Source organism: Mirounga leonina, unplaced genomic scaffold (genome assembly GCF_011800145.1).
Source record: "Mirounga leonina isolate KUSES-001 unplaced genomic scaffold, KU_Mleo_1.0 Mir_129, whole genome shotgun sequence".
NCBI lineage: Eukaryota > Metazoa > Chordata > Mammalia > Carnivora > Phocidae > Mirounga > Mirounga leonina.
Window position 1 is genome coordinate 79,386,142 of NW_023270323.1, and position 23,358 is coordinate 79,409,499.

The 23,358-nt window shown below is 49.1% G+C and overlaps 1 protein-coding gene across 6 annotated transcripts in view; it reads right to left on the bottom strand.

Annotated features, from left to right (window-relative positions):
* The window catches only part of HTT (huntingtin), a 139,330-nt gene that overhangs the window by 39,378 nt on the left and 76,594 nt on the right, over positions 1–23,358 (bottom strand). For all 6 annotated transcript variants that reach the window (XM_035005403.1, XM_035005405.1, XM_035005408.1 and 3 more), the window contains 11 exons: positions 19,731–19,808; positions 19,037–19,260; positions 17,803–17,881; positions 17,517–17,678; positions 15,401–15,456; positions 13,759–13,907; positions 11,996–12,132; positions 10,038–10,154; positions 6,254–6,376; positions 5,725–5,960; positions 4,439–4,581 (listed from right to left, as the gene is read on the bottom strand). In XM_035005403.1, coding sequence (XP_034861294.1) covers positions 4,439–4,581; positions 5,725–5,960; positions 6,254–6,376; positions 10,038–10,154; positions 11,996–12,132; positions 13,759–13,907; positions 15,401–15,456; positions 17,517–17,678; positions 17,803–17,881; positions 19,037–19,260; positions 19,731–19,808 — 1,504 coding nt within the window. The remainder of the gene's footprint in view (positions 1–4,438; positions 4,582–5,724; positions 5,961–6,253; positions 6,377–10,037; positions 10,155–11,995; positions 12,133–13,758; positions 13,908–15,400; positions 15,457–17,516; positions 17,679–17,802; positions 17,882–19,036; positions 19,261–19,730; positions 19,809–23,358) is intronic.

Below are 23,358 nucleotides of genomic sequence, written 5' to 3' on the forward strand. Positions count from 1 at the left end.
ACAGCAGGAGAGAAAGAACAGAGATCAAGCATCGAAACCAGGACCAAGAATACTCAATGGAGAAAGGGCAGAGCATGGGAGTGGTGGGGACGCACACACACTGGTGGAGGCTCTAGAAAGCCCCCTGGCCCACCTGGTGCCCTTGGCAGAAGGCTGACGGCACTGCTGATCCTGCCGTGACGCCTGCCTCTGCTGTCCATCACCTGGAACCTCCTGGCTGTCATCCCTACACCTCTGCCCCCAGGGTCTGTCCTGCCCAACAGGCTCTTGCTGGGAAGCAGTCACCCACCAGGGAGAACGAGCCCCTGTCTGGGATGGGGGCTGCTAAGAGATACACCAAAGAAACGCAAGCAAAGGGGATATAGGTCACTTTCAGTCCAAGGCAACAAAGCCTCTTCTACCTTCCCTGTCCTCCTCAACCAGCAAGGCCAGGGTGCTAATGCCCCGGACAGCTGAGCCCCAGGAAGAAGAGAGGCCTGGTCTTGAATCTCCACATGCAGAAGAGCCAGCAGGGACCAGGAACACCCTCCCGCATGGGCACAGAAACAAGAACAGCCCCCCACTGTGGCAAGCCACCGAAATGCTGTTCTTTGTTACAGTAGCTACGTGACCTTAATTAACACGTGGGGAGTGCGGGTACTGGGCCAGGACGGGACGAGGCGCTGGGCAGGGTCTCCCTTCCCTGTCTCCTGAGCAGTGACCACTGGCTGAGACAGAAAGAAGGCCAATGTCTGATGTGACTGGGAGGCAAGGGAAGCCCCAAGAGTTGAGACCTGGGAGAAGGGACAGGGCCCTGGGGCCAAGTGACAGTGACAAAGCACAGACAAGCACCTGAGCCAGGAAGGCTTGCCTTGTCCCGCCCTCCCGGAGCTGAAAGAGACGTGTGGCCAGGAGTGCTAGAAGCAGGGCTGGAGGCAGCGGCCCCATGTTACTGGACTCTCCGGGGCTGCAGGAAGTGCCCTGCAAACGTGAGTTACTGCATGTACCACTGGCAACCGAGCAGCAGCGTCGTGTGTAAGAACGAACAAAGGGCAAGACAAAATGGTTGGGTTTTCAATCTCTGTTTTACCATAGGACCTTCTGGAGCCTGAACTCTCTCTTCAGCAGAGAGGGGGGCTATTTCATAGAGCTGCTCTAAGGACTGAGGGAGTGTACCACAGCGAACACCCCACAGTGAACACCCTGATTGCCAGCAGGGCGGCCATCCTCATCTTTGCCCAAGTGTGAATCTGAATCAAGGTCAATCTTATTGCTGCAGGAAGAACCGTTTTCGAAGGTCTCAATTTTCAATGGAGAGCTAGAATTCACTGCCTTTGTTTAAGCAAAGCATAAATAAAAATCACCAAATTGATATGCTAAATGCACCTCATTTATATAAAAGTACAAGATGATTTAAACTCTGTCTCAAAATCAAACACAGAAATTCTGCCCCCTAATATCTTTAGAAGAAATGCAGTCAAAATAAACATGGAAAAAGACACTTAGAAACACACACCTTATTCGCAAATACTGAACCAAATGACAGCATGCAAAGACACCGCAGCAGAGCCCGCGTGCCCAGCGCCAAGGCCAGAGCCCTTTGGTAGAACGCACTGCCGCTCACATCCTGTCCTGCCTGATACAGCGGCCACTAGCCACATGGGGCCATGCAAATTTAAGTCGATTAAAATGAAATAAAATTAAAAAGTATCTCCTTAATCCACACCAGCCACATTCCAAGTGCCCAAGAGCCCCGTGTGGCTGGAAGCAACTGAACCACTGCAGACACAGAATGCTCCCCAATGCAGGAGGCTCTCGTGGACAGCGCTGCCGTAGACTACACAATACCTCCCCTGAGTTTTGAGACAAGGAACAGGAGGAAGTGAGGGTGGTGAGTCAGGATACACCTGGAAGGCCACAGAACTCCACGTGACGCACAAGAGGTCACTCTTGTCCAAAGAGGGAAGCAAGCAGCCCTTAGAGATGAACAGGTGTCCTTCTGGTATCAGACGCAAACCAATCAATGGCCAAGTATCAGAATGACCAACATATTACAAATGACCTTATCATTCATGTAGCTTAATTCTTTTCTCAACTTTAAACTTATTACGTGCGTCAGTGAAGCATAAATCAGAAGTTCTTCAAAACAAAAATTCTTTCAATGTTACTAATGAGGAGGGCTTAAAACTCTCGAGTCCACTTGATAATTAAATTCTGGCCGTGCCCCTGTCCAAGGGCAACAGCAGTTAAATGAAGCAGCCATGAAGACACCCTCTTCTCCGCAACCCCCACCCCTGCCCGCCTCCCCGGTCGCCCTCTGACCCTCGCCTATGTGCTCTCAGCGGCCGTCTGGCCGGAGTACAGCAACGTCTTGCCTTTGGGCCTTAGCTTAATATCGCCTCTCAGGGACCCTGTCCTCCCCCCACCCCCCCCACCCCCCGTTCTGCCTATTGCTGTTCTGCTTGCTTCCTTCACAAGCAACATCCAGACTCACGACTCCCTGCCTGTGCATCATCCTCCCCACTGGACTGCAAGCCCCACGAAGGCAAGAGCCACATCAGCCTTCCTGACCACATGGCACCAGAGCGGGCTGACCTGGTGCATCTTTGCCAAGTGAAGAAGGGCTGAAAATGAGAACTATGTCCTGCTCTGAAGGTACATACGTGGTGCATGTGTGTGTTTTAATTTGTATGAAAGTAGTATGTACACAACTCAAAAATCCAATAGTAGAGAGAGGCTTCTGATTTTACAAATGCCCTGCCCCATCCCTCTTCAGGCAATTGTCTTGTTTCTAGGTCTGACAGTTACCTCCGAAATTCGACTTGACATACTTTTATCACCTGCAGCAGACCATCTATTATTCATCTGCTCCTCTTGTCTTACTGTGAGGAAGTAGCCCTCGCTCCCTCTCTCAACGAATGCTGTCCAATCTCTCACCTGGCCCAAGTGGGCCAGAGCACCCAGGGCCTCACGCGCACGCACAGGACTCACGCCGGGGCTGAGACCAGAGGTGGCCAGGGGTCATCCTTCCTGCCATGGGGAAGAAGCCCACCAGAGAACAGAGCCAACATAGAAATCAGAGCTGAAACATGGAAATACTTGACAGGGCAACAGAATGAAAGTGCCTGAGGTGGTCATACCTAAAGAGAACAGTGACCTCTGTACTTCCAGGAACTCTTAAGCTTTTCTTTTCTTGCTCTATCACAGGATAGAGTCCTCCCCTGCAAGTGAACCTGCTGGATTTGCCGGAGTCACACTGAGTGACGGTTACAGACTCTACCCTATTAGAGAGGAGATGCACCTCACTCATGCTACCCATCAACCGAAGTTACATTTTTGGTTCTATTTGGTTAACTCTGTAGCCCCTATTTCCTGTTGTGTCAACTTCAGATATGACTGTATAACCCCAACAATGCAAGATGCGATTAGTGATCCTTCCATCCCTCCACCTTTTTCTCTACCTTCCACTCCCAAATTAAGTTGGTTAGTTTCCCTTTTATTTTTCTTGGAAATAAAAACATTTTCATTCTGTTCTGAAACCAAAATTAAGTAAATAAGTCTTCAATGTTTTATTCACAAAATGACTTTAAAATTGAAAAATCAAACAGCATTTATGATTATGTGAATATAGTTTCCAACAAAGCCAAGAAACGTAGAATAACATTTCTTTCTATAGGTCCTTGGTCATGACCCCTGAGCCACTTAAAGAAGCTATTTAAATTCAAGGGTTTCAATCAAATTGATTGTTGAAAATCATGCCATACTTTGGTTTGCTTCATATTTGGACCATGACTTCCTTGTTTATTTTTCCTAGAGATTAGAATTGCCTCTTGCTTTTCCTGCTGGAAGAAGAAAGATATAGCTGTACCCTGTAACTAAAGTCTTCCGGCTTCTCACCCATTTAATCTAAGCCAAGGCATTCTTCTTGAAAACACTCATTCCTCTTAGAAAGCACTGACTATCCTAATATGGACTGGTTGTTTCTGATGCATCCTTTTTAATTCACAATCACATGTAAAGGTACAAAAATATCTTGGGCTTCCAAATCTTTAAGAGAGGAGGAAGCCCTCAGGTTTACTTTTTTTCACCAATAAAACATTTTCTTTTTTTTTTTAATTGTATGACATTTTGGGGTTTTTTTTTTTTTTTAAGATTTTTATTTATTTATTTGAGAGAGAGAGAGAGCACAAGCGGTGGGGTGGGGAGGGAGGGCAAAGGAGGTTCCCCACTGAGCAGGAAGTCCGACGTGGGGCTTGATCCCAGACCCTGGGATCATGACCCGAGCCAAAGGCAAACGCTTAACCGACTAAGCCACCCAGGCGCCCCAACAAAACATTTTCAAATGCACATTAAGCACAGCAGAGCTTGCACTGGGCAGCAAAGTTCCTACCTCTGAGAGTGTATAGTACAGGACATGGAATATACAGATGCTCTATGAAGGTTAGTCTGAGGTACCTACCAGACTTGAAGATATGGATCAGACACATTAGCAGCGTGCCTAGTTCTTGACAATAGAAAGTATGTTGCTGTTCACTCATTTCCACTTTTAGCTGTTTTGTAACAATATCCTCCAAAAGAATGCCAACTAGTTGTAGTAGAAACCTTCAAAGAAAGGGAAAAGCCCGATAGTCAATTAGGTGACTGTTATAGAGTAATTATATGAGGTATACTGGAAAAATACATATGGTAGAGGTGAAGTAAAAATATAAATAAAGTTAAGTAAACAAAGTGCAACATTTAATACCATCCCTTTGTATTAAATCACTTTCCCTCTCTGTGTATCACCTTCCTCACTTACGAGATGGCAGTAAACATATCACCTTCAGGACTGTTAGAAGGATAAAATGACATGTAGTGTTTCTTTAAAGCTTTGCAAACCATAAAGCATCACAGAAATACCAGACAACAATCCACTGTAGGAATTTAATGTATCATCCATTTTAGCCACCTGCTTAAATGTAGCAGAGGGAGCCAAAGGCTACCTGGTTGAACCTACAAACAAAAGGGTGTCGGGCAACTTTACTGGATTTATCTCCATAAACACACAGGCACCTCACCAATGACCAACGACAGGGAGGCTAAACGGATGTTATGTGGGCCTGCCTGGAAGAAGCACATCCGCACAAACCACACTCATGGGACATCTCACCAGCTCTACCTTACTGAGTGCCCTGAATCCAGCAAAGGTGGACACACACTTGTCTAGGCAATAAGCATTTACTGGGCCTGACTTTTGATTACTGCCCTCAAGGAGCCTCCAAATAATTTGTGAGGGTAGACATGATTTCATATCACAAGTACACCATGGGGAACACAGTGGGAACAGTCACCCTGGCAGAAGAAAGATTTTATTACTGACTGTGTTTAGAATGGCCAATACACATGAGAATAAAAATTAGACTTTTAGTGGGTTTTCTTAGATTTTTAAACTCTTTGCAGGCAACACAACACACATCCTTACTGCTAGCACCTAGGTCAGGCCAGCCTTAGCCCCCACTGCCATGGTCAACCACTGTGTGGCCTTTAACAAGGATACGAGATGGGACATGACAGAGCTGTAAGAGAGACATGAACCCAGGGCCACAGTTGAGGCAGATCAGGTAAAGAAAGTACATCCACACAGACTTCTTTACCCCACTTGCAGTGCTGAAGCAAGACCAGGAGTTATTGCAGACTTACTGATCGCAAAATGCTACGGCTTCCTGAAGGCCATGGGATGGTTAAAGGCTTAGATAGAGAGCATACCTTGAAAATGTTTCCTCTGGCAAACTCTTGATTTGTCTCCCTTCGTTGTGTTCTTCCGGTGTTGAAGTACTGTCCCCATCTCTTAACCTATCAATTATTGGACAGGAGATTAAATATGGGGAGAAGGAGAGCTCCTGAATACGAGAAAGAACAATATCTTCAGTTGACTGGGAAATGAGAACCCTCAAAATGGCCAGGATTCCTGAGATCCACAGTTGAACAGTGCTCACAGATGCCTAAAAGAGAGAAAACACGGGATAGTTGAAGTAAAAAGAGAATTACACTTTTTTCTGATTGCTAGTTTCATGAATGAAAATTACTCCTATTTTACCATTCTATCAATAAAGCCAATAAATTATCACTGGTTCCAAAGTGTGGTCCCAGACAAGCAGCATCAATACCATCTGGGAACCTGTTTAAAATGCAAATTCCCAGGCCCCACCATGACCCTGACAGAGTCCCCAGGTGACTCTGATGAACCGCTGCACAGGCATGAAAAGAAGGTGCCATCATGAGGCAAGACACTCACCATTGTATCTGGAGTGACAAACATACTCCGTAAAAGCATGTCCACGGGACGGAGGGAGGAAGGGGCCAGAATCTCAAATAAAGTATTTAACACTCCAAGGGCTTCATGAGAATCAATGTGCATCTGTTGCAATTAAACATCACAAATGTTTTCCCGTAAGTCAACAAACATGTTAACATTTCTACCTCAAGTTAGGTACCTCTAGGTCAAATGACCTTGACCATCCAAGCATTACCAGCCCTGCCTTTGAAAGCATCTTTAGCAGTGAACCAGGAAAACGGTTTTTAGAACACCGTATCAGCTACATTTTTCCCATAAGGGAAATTTTTTCATTTAGCTTTTTATTATCTAAACAACATACATTTTCTGTAAAAGATTCAAATATTTAAAAGTATGGAAAAACCCGCTGGAATCACAGCCCTCTGACATGATCACCATCCACACTCTGGGACCCTCTCTCATGCAGCTCTTTTTTATACATACAGAATTTACCTAAATGGGATATCACACACAACTCTTTTCCTTTCTTCGCTTTACCTGCACCCCATCCCTACTCAGCCAGTTACGACAAATGTTAATAAACTGGCGTACCATTGAGTTTTGAACAACATGGGGGTCAAAGGCAGCCACCCCCACAGAGCTGAACATTCGTGTATAACTTCTGACTTCCCCAAAATGATAGCCTACTGATGACCAGCAGCCTAACGGATAACAGAAACGGTTGATTGACACATATTTTGTACACAGATTACATACAGCATTCTTACAATACAGTAAATTAAAGAAAACAAAATGTCATTAAGAAAATCATAAGGAAGAGGAAATATACATACAGGACTGTCCTGTATTTATAGAAAAACATCCTTGTTGTTCAAGGGTCAACTGTATTTCTAACTTTCTCCATGTTCCTATAATCCTATACCCAAACACACGTAGAGAGGTTTTTGTTTAAGTTGATTTGAAAAATCATGTTATGAATGTCTCTGCTTTTTTCCCTTAAAAATGGAATGGATAACTCCCAAGGCAACAGGTTTTAAAATCTAACGTTTTTAATGGATGCAAAATATTCCAAGCTAAGTGTCTCCCACCATGTGTTTAAGCACTGCCTTCGTGATGGGTACTGCTCATCACTAAGAGTGTGTCCATAGCCAGTGAACCTGTCTGCAGAGATGCACTGTTTTCAGGTGCCCATGTGAACACCACATGCACCGAGTCTACCTCAACGGTCAGGAAACCATCCAGAGAGCTTCTACACTCCCAAGCCTTCCACCCAGGCCTGCACCTGCCCCACCAGCTCTGCCTCTTCTGGGTCTTCAGGAGGAGTACACCAGGCCCACAGCCAGGGCCAGCCCCAGCCCCAGCCCCATGAGGGCAATCCCCTCTGCCTTTGCCCTCAGTATATGCACAGGCCCTAACCCCTCTTTCCACCTCTGGCTGCCACCCCACATCTACTCCTTCTCAGAGTCCGTTTCTTTCCTATTCCTCTCTCACCAACACACCTGAGCCAGGCTTCTACACCCTCCACCCACTCAAACCTCCCCAGTGGCCACCAGGCTGCCAAATGCAGGGTCAGCTCCCAGCTCATCTGCTCAGCCTGTGAGCAGCCGAAAGCTGACCCCTCTCTCCTCCAGGAAATGCCTTCCTTTCTTGGCTTCAATAATACCACCCCACCTGCTCTTCCTTCCCCACCTCCTCCATGGACTTGTCCTCACCTCTCTGGCCTCTAAGCTCAGAGCTCGGCCTTCCCCTCCTTCCCAACTACACAGGGTCCCCTGGTGACCTCTTCCCATCCTGATGTTCACCTCCTGCTCAGCTCCACCTCAACAACTGCAGACTCGTACACCCAAATGCCGGCCTCAGCCTCTCCAGAGTGCCTCCCAGGTAAGCCAGCTGCACACGCCCAGACCAGGATCCCTCCTCCTCATCTCCCCAACTCCGTAGACAGGAGGCCCAACACCTGCGAGCTTCCCCGCTCCCATCCACGTGAAGCTGAGAGCCAAGCTTACCAGTTCTGCTTCCACACCGTATTTAGCAGGTGGCTACTGCTCGCCACCTCATTCCCCACCCTGGTGCACGCAACCTCCATGCCGCAGGCAGGTGCCCCTGCTCAGCCCTCACTCCTACCCTGAGATTATCCTCAGCTCTCAAATCACACCATGCCACTTCTTTGTACCAAACCCTCTACAGGCTTCCCAAAGTCCTCCACACCGGCCCGAGAGGCCCTCCACGCCCCCCAGACCCTGGCTGCCCTCCCTACTCCCCATGGCCACTTTGCTCCATGCACGTGGCCTCTCGAAGTTCTCTGATCCCACCGGGCAGGCTCCCACACCTTAGGGTCTGCACTGCTGTGTTTTCTCTGCCTAGAAAGCTCTTAACCCAGGTCAGGTTTAGGCAAATTGAGCAACGCAGCCCTGCCTGGCCACTCCCACCTCTCTTCTCTCCTTGGCCCACCCTACATTACCTGCTGCCATCTGGTGTTTCACACACGTCACTAAGTTACTTCTGTGGTCTGTCTCCTCCAGCCCCATCCAATGAAACTGTCACTCCTAGAGGGCAGGCTTTTCAATGGCTCTGTTCACGTTCGTATTTACTGCTGGTACTGAAGAGGGCCCAGCACTACCTGTGCATGGACCATGCACCTGCGCTTAGCCACCTGGTGGGCACTGTGCAGCGGTTCACACGGCTTCACTGGGGCAGGGATCAAGCTGGACATTTACCATGCCTTCCGGCCTTCCAGCTCCACCTTCCTTAGATTGTTTACAAACGAGAGACTGGAATAAAGTTTTTGGAGTACTACTCTAAAAATATAGATCCACAGACATGGAAACCGTGACCACGTTAAAACACCACATTCACCAATTTATTAAAACTGCCCTCTGTCAATGTCACCTCAAGTCAAGACTCCCTCCCTGTCAAGTGGCTGCTGGATAACAAGTCCGTTAGGAAACCAGAATGGGGCTGAGGCGATGAAGACAGTAAGAGCTACCGCATCACGTCTGCACATTTGCACCGACGGCCAAGAGTCACGGACACTGCCTATTACCCAGAGTACTTGCTTCCTCCACCAGGACAATCAAGATGAGCAAACAGGTATCTGCTGACGCATCCAAAGCGCTTAAGACCCAGAGCTCTGCTGACCGCTGGTGAGGCTTCCTGGAGGGCCATCAGAGGCACTCCCCTGCCACCCTGGGACACCCCCAACACCCCATTTACAAAGGTGCTGCTGCACCTGCAACGGGCATCCTGTCCTCGGACACCCGGTGGCAGACATGGCTCAGAAGCCCTGTGACTGAGTGGGCTCCATCCCCGACGGCACAGCCAGATCACCTTGCTCGCTGCAATTATGGAGACAACTGATCGCATCGCTTGATTACAGAAGTTCTGCTTAAATGATGGATCACGGCTGACAAGGGAAAACAAACAGCTCAAGATCAAATAGCAACGCCTGACTGAGCAGAATGAGGGAGGCAGGGCAGCCAGACGGGAAAGGACACGGCTCTGGACTCAGACCGCTGGCTCTGCCTTGGCCCCGGCCCTCTCCAGCCATGCACCTCTGGGTGGGCCTGGGCTCTGCTCTTGTGAAGCGGGCGACACAGCAACCTGAGAAGGTCACTGAGAATGAATGAAATCCCTGCCCTGTTGAGCGGCACTGATAAGGATCACAAATCAAATCTGTTACAACTCAGTGAAATGCCAATCCCAAGCACCGCCTCCTATAAGAACCTTTGCCACTTTGGAAGGTGTCCCAGGGACCCCACGGCAACAAGGCAGACGTGGGACAAACCTGCTGCTTGGCTAACATCGGGAGGATGACGTCGGCTATCTGCCGAGACAGTCGCTTCCACTTGTCTTCGTTCTCCTTGTGGCACTGCTGCAGGACCAGGATGAACATCTCCAACACCTGCAGGGGGTGGGGGGCAGGTCAGAGCTCCCAGCCGGTCGTGCTCCCAGAGCACATGTGCCCGCACTGACCCCAGCTCCGACTCCAGGATGCAAACCCAGCGAGGGCCTGATGCCCGCAGTGCCACCCTGGCCCCGGGACACATGGGAAACCGCAGAAGAAAATGCAAGGGGCACCCTCCAACAAGCACAGTCCTTGGGATCACGTGCCATCATTATACTTCTATGCTTCTACGGAGTTTACAAGATTTCACAATCAGAGAAAAGGCACAAAAAGAGAATCAAATTTATACTAACCTTTGGAAAAACGCAAACACAGCCCTGACTAAACTATTCTGCAGACGCCGCCTGACTTCTGTGTACATTAATTTCAACTCTGTGCTCTTTACAAAGCTGATCTCCTACCGAGTCGCACTTACTCTCAGAGAAGTTACCCATGGTCGAGCACGAGTTTATGAGTGATCAGTTCTAAGCAGAGGCAGCTAAAAGCCCGTTTTTGTAAATAAAGTTTTACTGGCACATGGCCATACCCGCCGTGAACACACTGGCTGGGACAGCTTTTGTCCACAGCAGCCGACCTGGGGTGTTGCAACTGATGCCCTAGAGCCTGCAAAACTGAAAATACTTACCACCTGCCTGTTGACAAAAATGCCTGTCAGCCTGGCCTGTTCACCACAAGCGCCGCAAAGGCAGCCAAGCCAATCCAAGCTACTCTGTAAGAAGCCCACCCGCCTGCCCCCTCCACAGCCGCCCCTCTGCTCAGTGGGCTTGTCAGCGCTTCTCCCACAAGAGGGGGACCTGCACTCCATTCTGACTCTCCTCAGCAAAGGCTAGCCGACCCTCTCTGTCCTCTGAAGAAGCAGACGGAGAGCTCCCCAAGCGCATGTGGCTGACGGGCCACTCTCCAGGCCGCCCTCCAACCCAGTGTGCTTTGTACCTTTCATTGTAATTATGGGATTTAACTAAACAGTAAGCATTTAATTAAACATTATATAGATTAACCAAAATGAGTATGCACAAAGAAAGTGTTTCCACGAGAAAAGCTGATGACTTTAAGATTCAAAGACAAATAGCTACCAAGAATTACAAAACAGTGAGGGCCAGGCAAGCGAGCAAGCTAAGAGTGGCCTCACTGGAGAGGCCTGATGCTAGATCTCTGCACTGAGGCCCCACCCCAATCAGCCTGAAATTGTGCTCCACCTTACGGAAAACAAAACCACAGTTAGCACAAAGGAAAAGACCCTAGTCCTACTTCAGTATATGGTAAATAGATGTACAAAATAAAGTCTTTAGATTACTTCAGATGTGAGATTTTTTTTAAAAAAGATTTTAGCTATTTATCTGAGAGACAGACAGAGCACGAGATGGGGGAAGGGAAGAGGGAGAGGGACAGACTCCCCGCTGAGCGTGGAGCCCAATGTGAGGCTTGATCCCAGGACCCCGAGATCACGACCTGAGCCGAAGTCAGACGCTTCCCCGACTAAGCCACCCAGGTGCCCCTCAGATGTGAGATTTTTAAAATCATCTTTTAGAATTCTATCATTTTGATCAATGTCAATTAACTGATTTTTGGTAATTTTGGAGAAGAGGGTCTCCAACTTATTTACTTCCTTGAATGACCTTGTGACTGTCAGTCAGGTGGCAGGTGACCTCCCCATGTGGCTGTACAGCTTTAAAGACCAAACCTCGGCAAGCCTATCCCTCCCTGGCATCTCCCCAGACTGAGAGCCGGCGGCAGCACAAAGGATCATCCGCTAATTAGTGGACCGTGGGCCACAGGGCATTTCCTCCTTCCCCTGCAGAGACAATGGAGTGCCAGGGACCGCCCCACGCCTCCCTTACCTGATGGTACTGGATGAGTCTCAGCAGCATCGACACCACCACCTCTTTCTGGGTTTCAAGCTCTTTTCCTGCGTCGGCTTTATTGGTTCCTCTCAGGACAAAGAGGTCGTGGACTATCGGCTGCAGAGCTGGTATGGCTGTGGTGTAAAAAGGCAGGCTCAGAAGGCATCGCAAACCGTTACACTGCAGACAGAGCTTAACACCTCCAAGACACGTCCAAAAAATAAGAAAACTCTAATCCGTGCACGGCTTATGATAAGGGATAAATTCGGGTTATCAGTGAGCGCTACGAATTATCAGTATGCCATCATGGAGGCCACAGGTCTTCCTCAGACACTTACTGATCATTTTGTGTAATCTTAAAAAAACAAAAACAAAAACTAGGGTGTTGTGATGTAACATCATTTCTGACAAAAGAGACACAAATCCAAAAGCCAAATTCAAACTAAAATCTTCCAACTAACTAAAGTAGCAACATCCTACTCTAATGCACACTCCACTTAAAGATTTACCTGAAAAGATGACAGTGTTCTTCAAGAGAAAATATGTAAAGTATTAGATTTCTATGCTGTTTTAATAATAACTCACTCTCGTTAGATAAAGCCTTTCCCCCAAGTCTTGTCTTTATCCAAAACAGCAGTCAAACTAGGTTCCTCAGTCTACCGCCACCGCAGGGACAAACTGTCTAAGAAACGTCTCTCATGGGGAAGGGTGTGGCCCAATCATGTCACTGATGTCACTGTAAGGCGCTGTCTGCCTAGTGGCACGCACACTCGGGCACACTCAGGCACACGCACACACAGCATACTTGCTGAGTGTTCTACAGGAGACCACGTCTTCCACAAGAAAGTACTGGCCATTGATTTTCTACCCAAAGACCCTCTAATCGAGGGGGTTTTCGTCATCCTTCTATTTGACATTTGCACCAGGGACCCCAAACTCCGTGTGTGTACAAGTGTGAACTTTTGCTGTGGTGTGAAAGCCCTTGTGAGGCCACGGCAAAGGCGACTCCAGAGACCGTGAGAATCAGATGGTGCTGAGTGTCTACCCCTCCACACATTACCTGCTTTACCACAACCACATGGAACAGAGAACGCTGCACACCACAGCGCCCTCCTCTGCGGTCTACAAAGGTCTTAGGATGTACCTCACCAAGGTTCAAAAGCCTACTGATTCCTGACAATGGAGCCAGAGAGGAGTCAAGGGAAAATGCTGAAGATTTACAGTTTATTCTTCAAACCCCAACCTCCTTGTGCAGGTGAGAGGAGGCTGCTTGTGGGCAGACCATTGTCTGTGCTCCTCAGTTAAGTCTCTACAAAGAACCAGGCAGCACAGAAGGCCCTGAACCGAGGCCAGACCACTCCTTCCCGGGCCGGTGCACAATACACCAAGTGTCCTTACAGAAGGTGGATTTTTCAGTTTCGTGTGTTTCACGTAATCAGACTAGAGTGTTTATGTCAGACTCTCTCTGTACCTCAGATCACCTTACTGCTTCTTGTGTTTTTACCTTAGGAGACTGTAAGCTCCTGAGAGTAAAGGGGGGAGCTCTCTCCCTTCTGTGGCCTCGCTAAGCCGTGCGCACATGCACACACACGTGCACACACACACACGCCTATGCACACATGCACGCTCGCACACGCATGTACACACACAGCTACAAAGCACGGTGCAGCCGCGGGCACAGTTGGAAGTTGGTGTAATGAAGACTAACACTGTCCAGCACATCATTACTGACGACCACAGGGAAAGGTTTGTCCCGTTACCATGTGTCACAGCCTTCCTCCCACTGGCCATGATGCCATCACAGAGCTGAATGATTTTAGGAATTCCAATGATCTGTTTTGAATGATAGCGTTCGTAAGATAGTAATACCAGGAAGAAAAAGATGTTTGGAATAATTGCCTCTGATTCCCTAGAAACAAAAACATCCATTTAGATACTTCCTTTTAAAATTAAGATACATAATCAATATAAACAACATGAAATTACTAATGATTCCGAACTGAGAGCAAAAGGGAAAAGGACAGAGCAAGGGGGCAGGGGGGGAAGTGGGGAGAGTGAGGGGAGGGAATGAGGGGAGAAAGGGAAGCGGAAGGAGGGGTGGATGGGGAGGGCTGAGGGAGAGCCCCCGGAAAGCACCCAACGGCACTGGATGCCCCAAGGCACAATCTTCTTAGTTCTCCTCCTGCCCCTTCTCTCTTCAGTTGAAGAAATTGAGACTCAAAGGAGGAAAAAGTAACTTGTCTCAAATCACATAGGCAAAATGTCACCTAATTAGAGTAAGAAAGTCCAGGGTCTCTAGACCCAACGGACACTGAGAACACATCCTTCTTCACTGTGTCTCCCTACTTACTAAGGACCGCTGACCCCCAACAACATGGGTTTGAGCTGCGCGGGTCCACTTATACACAGGATTTTTTTTTTAATAAATACAATACTATACTATAAATATATATTATCTTCCTCACAGTTTTCTTAACATTTTCTTTTTTTCTGGCTCACATATTGTAAGAATACACACAATACATATAACACATAGAATATGAGTTAATCGATTGTTGACATTATCCGTAAGGCTTTTGGTCAACAGCAGGCTCTTGGTAGTTAGCTTCTTGGGGAGGCACAAGTTACATGCGGATTTCTGAGTATGCGGGGGTCAGCACCCCTGACCCATGTTGTTCAAGGGTCCACTGCAACTCAGACACTGAAGAGATCTCATTTTCAGTAACTACACTTAAACGCCTGTCTCTGGCACAGGAGAGGGTATTCAGGCCTTAGTGTCCAGTAAGGGAGAGCTGCAGTTCTTCTCAGGAAAGCACACAATAACCACCTTTACCACAGGCAGCCACATCTAAAACGTGTTTTCTCTAGAAAGCTCAAAAACCAATCAGCATTCCAGCAGAAGAGACTGCATTTAGCAGTCTGATATCATAATTAAACGCTCTGAAATGTGAAAACTGACACGTCTAGGGCGCCTGGGTGGCTCAGTTGGTTAAGCGACTGCCTTCGGTTCAGGTCATGATCCTGGAGTCCCGGGATCGAGTCCCACATCGGGCTCCCTGCTCAGCGGGGAGTCTGCTTCTCCCTCTGACCCTCCCCCCTCTCATGTGCTCTCTGTCTCTCTCATTCTCTCTCTCAAATAAATAAATAAATCTTTAAAAAAAAAAAAAAAAAAAAAACTGACACATCTAATTCCAGATGCAGAACTATTTCTAAACAAGTCTTGAGACACATCAATTTTTAAGAGAAATAAAAACACAGTGTGTTAATCAGAGTTCCACTTAAAAAAATATCTAGCAAAAATGTGTTAACAATCCTTTAAAGTAAATGTTCATCTTAATAATCTAAAATCACATGTCAGTGCGTAATAAGGACAAAAAATCTAAAAGAACAAAATGCCATTACCTGAACTGGCCTACTTCAATGTATTCAAACTGCTTCAGCACAAATCCAATAAACACCTACAAGCAGGAAAATAAAATTTTCACATCAGTAATTAAAACGCGCAAACTAGGTTACTTTTCTCCCTACTTACTTGTGTCAGTTTTAACAAGTTCCTGGCAGTAAACTTGTGTGTATACAAGAACTCAGACGTATTCTGTCAGACTAGATTATCCAGGACGCTTTACTGAATAGTCGGTGGGAGATCCGGGAAGAGAGACTGCGCGCTCCAGGAGACACCGAGCAGAACGCAGACACATCTGGGGGCCAGCTCGCCCCGGCTCACACCCCGAGCGGCATGGATGCCCCGACACTGGCTGGTAAGAAGATGCCCACATCAGCCCACCACCTCCTCCCAAACCCCGGCATTCAAAGGGGCTGATGCAGGGGGCTGCTGTCGGGCAGGGAAGGGGACCCTGAGGGCACAGGCAGCACTGCAGGCCTGGCTTTGAGCCAGTTTGCGTCCAATTCTGCTCCAAGCACCTGCGCTCTCCCAACCTCGAGCCTGGAACTTACATACTGCTGTTTGCTCCCAGCCCGCGGGCGTGACACAGACACGGAGCAGGTGCTCCACAGATCATGATGGGAACTGAATTAAATGGTCCGCCTGTTCCCCTTTCCTACAGTCATTGTACTGAACTCCTCGGGGATGGGGAGCAAGGGCTCTGAGCTATACGAGCAAATCCGAACAAATGTGAGGCTAGAGCACTCACGGCAAGGAAAGGCCAGCAGCACCATGGAAGAGGTGGCTGGGAGGCGGCTTTGCTGGAGCTCTGAGGCCGGCCCCTCTCCACGTGCACGCGTCAGGTGGAGATTTTAGTAAGACAGAAGGAAGCAACAAAAATTACACCGTCTCTGAGAAGAGAGTCTATGTAGAAAGACTGAAGAGAGAATGGCGGTCACACTGAAGGCAGCCCAGAAAGAGAGCAGCCTCTCCCTTCCGCAGGAGAACATCGAGCTCTGCCTGGGAGGAGTCACGACTGGAGGCTGAGGAGACGGTGGGGTGCAGCCCTGGGTGGAGCCGATGGCTCTGTGCCCCCAGAGCGGCCCTCGAGGTGGGCCCTGACTTCCGCCTGAAAAGCCCCCAGGGCGCCCTTATTCTTCACGCCCCAGTCAGCATGCACCTGTCTCCCTCTGGGCCACCACCGCCCGAGGCTTCAGACGAGGCCTCTCCCGCCCAAGATCCCTATGTCAGAGGAAAGGGCATGCTGTCCCTAACCGTCCTCCAACGAGCATCTGCCCCAAGGAAGGGAGCAGCTCTCTTGGACGATGTTCTTCTGGTAATTTGGCAAAAGAAGGAGTGCAAATGTCAGCCACCATGACGCCTGGTCCTTCAAGCCCCCCTTCATCAGAAGATGGCACCCCAATACTACTTGTGGGGAGATAAGCATCCTGAAGGTGTTTACTCATTTCTCTGAGCAACAGACCTTTTCAGGTGAGTGTTGGTGCCAACATGATCTACCGACACACCGATGTCTACGAAACATTTCCCACCTCACTTGGGAAAGAAGCCCAAGGTCATGGCCCAGCAATGACAGTCACATTTTCATGACCTACAGGCGACTTTATGTGTGGTGAATGCAGCCGGCGTGCCGAGGGGCTGGGATTCCAGAATCGCTTCCCCACAGCTGAGTCCCACCTGGCCAGGGCGTGTCAACACCGAGCTGGTCAGACAGGCACCGGGAGGGCCTCTCAGGGCACAGCACCAGCTACTGCTCCCTTAAACCATGTTCTTCTTTACAGACATGCCCGGACGTCAGCTTGTTTGAAACCAGATGTCATAATTGATAATCTGTTCAAAATAAGTCCCTGCGTTTTGCAAAAATGCCCTCCTGAACAGTAAGGCTTAGTTGCATCTAAAATTTAAATGCACTTCCCTTGGGGTGGGGAGGGTGAGTGGACAGAAAAGCCCTGACCCTCGAGGATAGGCCACCCCGAGCCCAGCCCCGCCCGGGCGGAGAGCCCGCGCTGGGGAAGACGCAGCGGCGGCACGTCTCCCGAGGGCAGACCGCAGGGTCTCACAGGCTACCTGTATTGACTTACCAACAGCTAGGGCAGGAGGAAGCCAGAAACAACAAACCTGGTCCGAGTCCAGAAGACAGTAATTGACCCGTAACTGCACCAGCTGGGCCAGCAGGTCCAGGACCTGCCTCTGCAGCTGCACGGACGTGGTGGTTGTGTACTGTTTCAAAGCTTTAATAACCAGAGGCTCGAACAAGCGAATGTGATTATGAATAGCATTCTGCCGGGAAAAAGAAAAGAACAAATCCGTGAGTTGGTCTTCAACTGAACACTTCAGGCAGCCGACCTGGGAAGTGCCGAGCTCCGTCCTCCCTTCTGGCACGACACGTGCGCCTCTCGCTCACCTTATCCGCGCGGTTCTTTGTGGCGCTCGTGAGGTTGGTCTTCAACTGGGTAGACACCTTCTGAAGCACGTCAAACCACCTGCCGGATGGAGAAAAGGGGGCCAAGAATGGCCTCAAATCCTCTCCTGCGTCCCCAGCCACACTCGGAGTCAGGGGGCCTGGGGGGCCACGCACGCCGCGGCACCCACTCCTCTCGAACACAGACGGCCGGGCTGCGCCGAGCCCGCAGTGACAAGAGCCCCGGGCCTTGTCTGGGTGGCAGGCGCTCAGAGGGAGCGCGCCGGGCGTGGGAAACCCACCACCACCCAGCCCAGGCCACGCTGAGGCCAGAAAGGGGATGCCCACGAAAATCTCACTTGATTTTCTTAGGAAAAAATTCTTCAAGATTCACAATTATAAGGTAAACGAAGTTAGAGGACAGTTAACACACACACACACACGCGCTCCCTTAGTTTTTTATTTATACCCCATATTATTAAACAAAGTATTTGAAGACATTTATTCCTGAGAACTGGATACACAGTGAGTATGCCACCCACGTAAAGCCTGCAACAAGGGCATTTTCCTTCGCTTCTGACTCTAGTATGTTAACTGCAGCTCTTTTATCACAATCTACATAAAAGGAAAAACAAGGAATTCTCTTGTTACTACACTGAGTAGCAGCTCAAATATCTAATAACTACGGGCATTTAAGCAACAACTACTATATTCCAGGCATCAAAAACACAATCATAAATGTAAATGAAGACTTCGAGTCACAAGGTGATGAAAGGCGAAGTGCTGTTATAGGAGACTCTTCAGTGCCCTTCAGACACCTTCGGGGGCCGGCACTCCTGTACCACGTGGAAGCCGCGCCTTCACCCGAGTGCAGACCTGAGAGGTGCCCGCCCCCACCTGGCGCCTGCGGTCAGCAGGCCAGCACGTCCTGCACCGCAGCCCCGGCGGCCCCTACAGCCCAGCTGCCTCCCCACGCCCGCCCAGCCCCGAGCCTGCATGATCCCCCACACGCCACCTTACTCACTGGATCACACACTTCTTAGAAGGCAGGGCCATGCCTCCAGCATCTTGGTAACAATCACACTTTCCAAAGTTCTTTGGATACAGTAGAGTATGAGAAGACTGTGGTTCACTTTTTTTTTTTTACTTTTTACAAACTGCACTGCTCGCTCAGTCATGGGTCTACCGAAGATGCCCCCCTGACACGACCACCCCAGCAGGACATCTGGAAGGTTACCCTGAAGTGTCGTGGTCCTGCTCCGCCTGCACCATGTTCCTCAGGCTGGCGTCGGCTAAGGCCTGGGTGAAGTGGGTGTACGGAGCCATGAAGCAGTAGTGGTACAAGCCTGGCCTCACACTGGAGGAGCCCAGACGCTGTGCTCGGCCTTGAGACTTGCTGGGGTTGGAGGATAAGCCATCAAACTGGGAGGCCAGGTTTGTCCCAAAGAGAGTCTTCAACAGCTAGAGTGAGAGAACTGAAGCCATGAGCATCTGACTTAACAGCATGAACCATACACAGAGCGTCTCCCAGGCAGAGTCACGTTAGCAAAAATTCAGACTGAAATCCCTGCTGGGAATCGCCATCAACACCGTGAGACCGCTGCGGTGAAGGGCAAAGTAAGCTGTAAAGAAGACCTCGGAGCCTCGCTACCGTGATTCTCAACGAGACTGAGCGTTCCGAACAGAACCCTGGAGGGACACTAAGACGGCAGTTCTCAGCAACAGTCCAGCTGCCCTCTCCAGTAATGGGCCTCCTCCTCTTGCAGGGGAATGGGAAAGGGACCCCTCTGCCTAATAACGGAGTGAGCCAACGTGTGACACGGGGGCTGCCGGACACGCCCCCAGCACCACCTTCCACGTGACCAGTAGCATCCTGCCCTCCCACCCAGAGTTGGGGCTTTAACGGACAGGACAGGAAAGGACTTTCTTACCTGCTGAACGCAAACAGTTGCCATCACTGGTTCCCGACTGAAACAGGATTTCAGATACCCTAGGATCTCCTCAACACACTGTGGAAGAATAAGTAGCAAGACATTGAAGTAAGTGATTGACAGGTGGCTTCGGACGGCTGGGAGCTCTGCACAGACATCGGAGACCTGAGGTAGCTTCTGCGTAACTCCTGAGCGTCAGTCAAATCTGGAGGAAACTTGCAGTCTATCGCTGTGAACAAAGTCAGCAGAAACCACGGATGGTCAAGTAGCTCCCCGCAGCCTCTCTATCGTGTGTTCCCCTCGCTCGCTGGCTCGCTCGCCTGCTCAGGAACAAACTGTTCACCAAGTACCTACTGTCCCTGTGCTCCAGGCAGCAATTCAGAGAGCACAGAAGAGCCAGAAGCCCTGCAGATGTCCAGCTGAACATAAGGCCCATGCATTGTGTGATTTACTACAAAACGCCCTACAGGTGTCTTAGAGCAATCTGCAGAAATGACCAAAATGACGGCCTTCACATGACCGCTCTCACAAACTACTTTTACCACCCTAAGAAATGAGATAAGGGCACCCGATGTCTTCTTGGGGCACTGAGAAGGACGAAGACATGAACTCTCAGGATGCCGCCAGGCCAGGCACTCAGCACCGACGGCCCAACGCCTCGGTGCCTACACGGTCACCAGCCGCTGCTTCCGTCAGTGGGGCTGGAATTCACACCAACCAGACTGCCTCTCACTTCCCTTGTGTGGGACAGTTTCCTGCACTAAAAAACAAGACTTGTGTTGGTTTCAAATATAAGGACCATGTATTTTTAATATTCTGATTTACTCAAATTAGACTCCGAGCACTCAAGGTTGTATTCTGCAGGGCTGAATCTGTTACACGTTGCTTTTGGGTTGTACTAGCCCACAGCTGGTATCTAATAAATGTTAACTGGAAGAATGACAACTAGAGCTTCCAGATCATGATCTGTCTCGCAAAGGACCAGATCTCCTAACAAACACGCATGGAGGACGTGGTGGCACCAAACTCAGCAAGAGGCACTGAAAACTGACGAGGAAGGAGGCCGTGGCGACCTCAGAGCACACGGAGCACCAGGAGCACGTCCCAGCATGGGCACCAACACGTGGTGGAATACAGACTCCCACTTCTGGCAAAACAGGGCAGGGGCCCCATTTATACCTTCCACCCAAACAACCAAAGAAGCACGGGCACTGTGTGCAGTCGCAGTGACAAGAGGCCAAACGGCAGGGACTGAAGGACAGTAACCCCTGAGGGGCGGGGACAAACGCAGCGAGCCCCACACTGCACTGGGGTCCACTGCCCTGGGAGACTTTCCAGGTCGAGGCACAAGGAAGAGAAGCACAGCGCAGCCCAGAGACCCCAAGTCAGGAGGAGCTGGAAGTCCAGGGAAGCTGAGGCAGCGAGGGTCCACAGGGCAGCCCACCGCAGAGACAGCTGCCTGGAGAGGGCTCTGGAGATGCGGGGAGTCGGCAGGGCATTGGTCAACATGGTGTGTGGGGAAACCTCCCCAAGGCCAGGGGAGAATCACCAGGAAGGGTTCCAGGGCAGTACTTGGCACTCACAAAGGGCTAAGGACAGTTACTGTTCCCCCCAAACTGGGGAGAATGGGAACTCACAGGGTCCCCTGCCTCCATCATGGCAACATAGCCCCAAACTGAGCAACCCACCTAACATTGCAAATGCAAGACCCAAGAGTAAACTTCCCACACAATTTAAATCTATCTCAGAATAAAGCTCAAGAAGATTTACAGGAGCACAGAAATGCCTAGCACCCAGCATTTCACTATGCCTGGCATCCAATCAAAGATGACCAGGAATGCAAAGAGGCAGCAATACATGATCCACAATGAGGAGCATAATCAATCAATCAAAAATGACCTGGAACAAACAGGATTTTAGAATTAGCAGAATGACATTAAAAGTCATTATGACGGTATATTCTATGTGCTAAAAAACTTAAGTAGAGACAAAGAAGATCCAAAAAAAGACCCAGATCAGACTTTTAGAGATACAACTACCACGATGGTGATGAAAAGTGCGCGAGAGGGGCTGACAGCTCAGACGCTGCAGTGGATGAGATTCACAAGCCTGAAGACACAGCAGTGAAGTCCACAGAATGCGTTGCAGACAGAAAACAATAAAAACACTGAGAGGAGCCTCAGTGGGCCATGTAGAGGACAACCTCAAGCATCCAAATATGCAGGTAATTAGAGTCCCCTTAAGAGAGAAGAAAAAGCAGTGGGCAGGACCAGGAAAGATATCTGAAGAAATAATGGCCCCAAATTTCCCAAACTTTAAGAAAACTATTAAGCCAGAGATCTCAGTTCAACAAACCGAAGCACAAGAAACCTAAGGAAAGTTACACCGAGGCACATCAAAATCAAATCACTCAAAACCAGTGAAGGGTCCAGAAGCCAGAAAAAACACAGTAATAACACGGAGAGCCGTAAGGAGTTACATGGAAAATGTGCATGAAGGATTGCCCCAAGAAAACACCAACACCCAAACAACAGCACATTTCAATGACATAAAAATGGAGCATGGAATAAACAAGGTCTAGAAAAGAGGAAAAATCAGAATTATTTGAATTATTATTATTATTATTAAAATGAAGATTATTTTTCAACCCCAGTGTATTTAGGAAAACAAAAGAAAACAACTCCATTTTTAATTCTAAATCTCTCTTTGCCTTCACCTGCTATCATCAGAGAAGCTCACAGAAATCTGAGGAAAAGTTGCTGGTACATTTTGCAGGTTGCATCCCCTCCCCCAAGCTGTGTGTGGGGCTCAGGCCCCCGGTGCCAGAGGCAGCACGTGTCCAGCGCGTGTCCAGTGCACGTCCAGTGAGTGCCCACCACAAAATCACAAGCAGCAGTTTGTGGGTCTACACCCTGATCTTGCCACCTGGGCTCCTGGACACGCTTCCACCCAGCTGGGCAGTGTGTCTGGCAGGGGGGTCCCGGGCCTGCCTGCGCAGCGATCAGCCAAGGAGACCCCGCACACACAGCAAGTGTCCAAGCGCAAAGAAAATCCTGGGGGGCTTCTACCCTGCACTCTCGCCGGAAAGACCAGGAGCGAGGATTCAGCAGTTAAGCAGAAGAGGCTCCCAGAGCACCGACAAGGGCAAGCCCAAACTGCAGCGGAAACAGGCCTTTGTCATCAAACAGCAAAACAGATCAACTCAGAACACCGTAAAGACAAAGGCAAGAGGCTGCAACATCCAGTGACTCCAGCCCCGGATACAGGATCTTCAGAGGTGAAGTTACTAAACACACACCTTTAAAAAAGAATATAAGCATATCCCTGTTTTCAGGAATATCAAGACCCCCAATACCAAGCTTCATTAGACTGACTTCATTATTTACTTTCACATATTGGGATAAATGCACCAGTGGATAAATTCACTGGCTGCCACCGGAGAACAACTATTTCTGTATACGTAGCAGTCAAAAAGAAAAAAGGAACCATGCTCCTAGAAAATGAAAAAAATACAAAAACAACAAACTACAAAGTCATCTGGATTCCAAGAAAAAGGAAAATTTTATTACTTTAAAAATTCCATGTAGATGGTTTTTATTTCAGGATATCTAACATTCACTTAAAATGC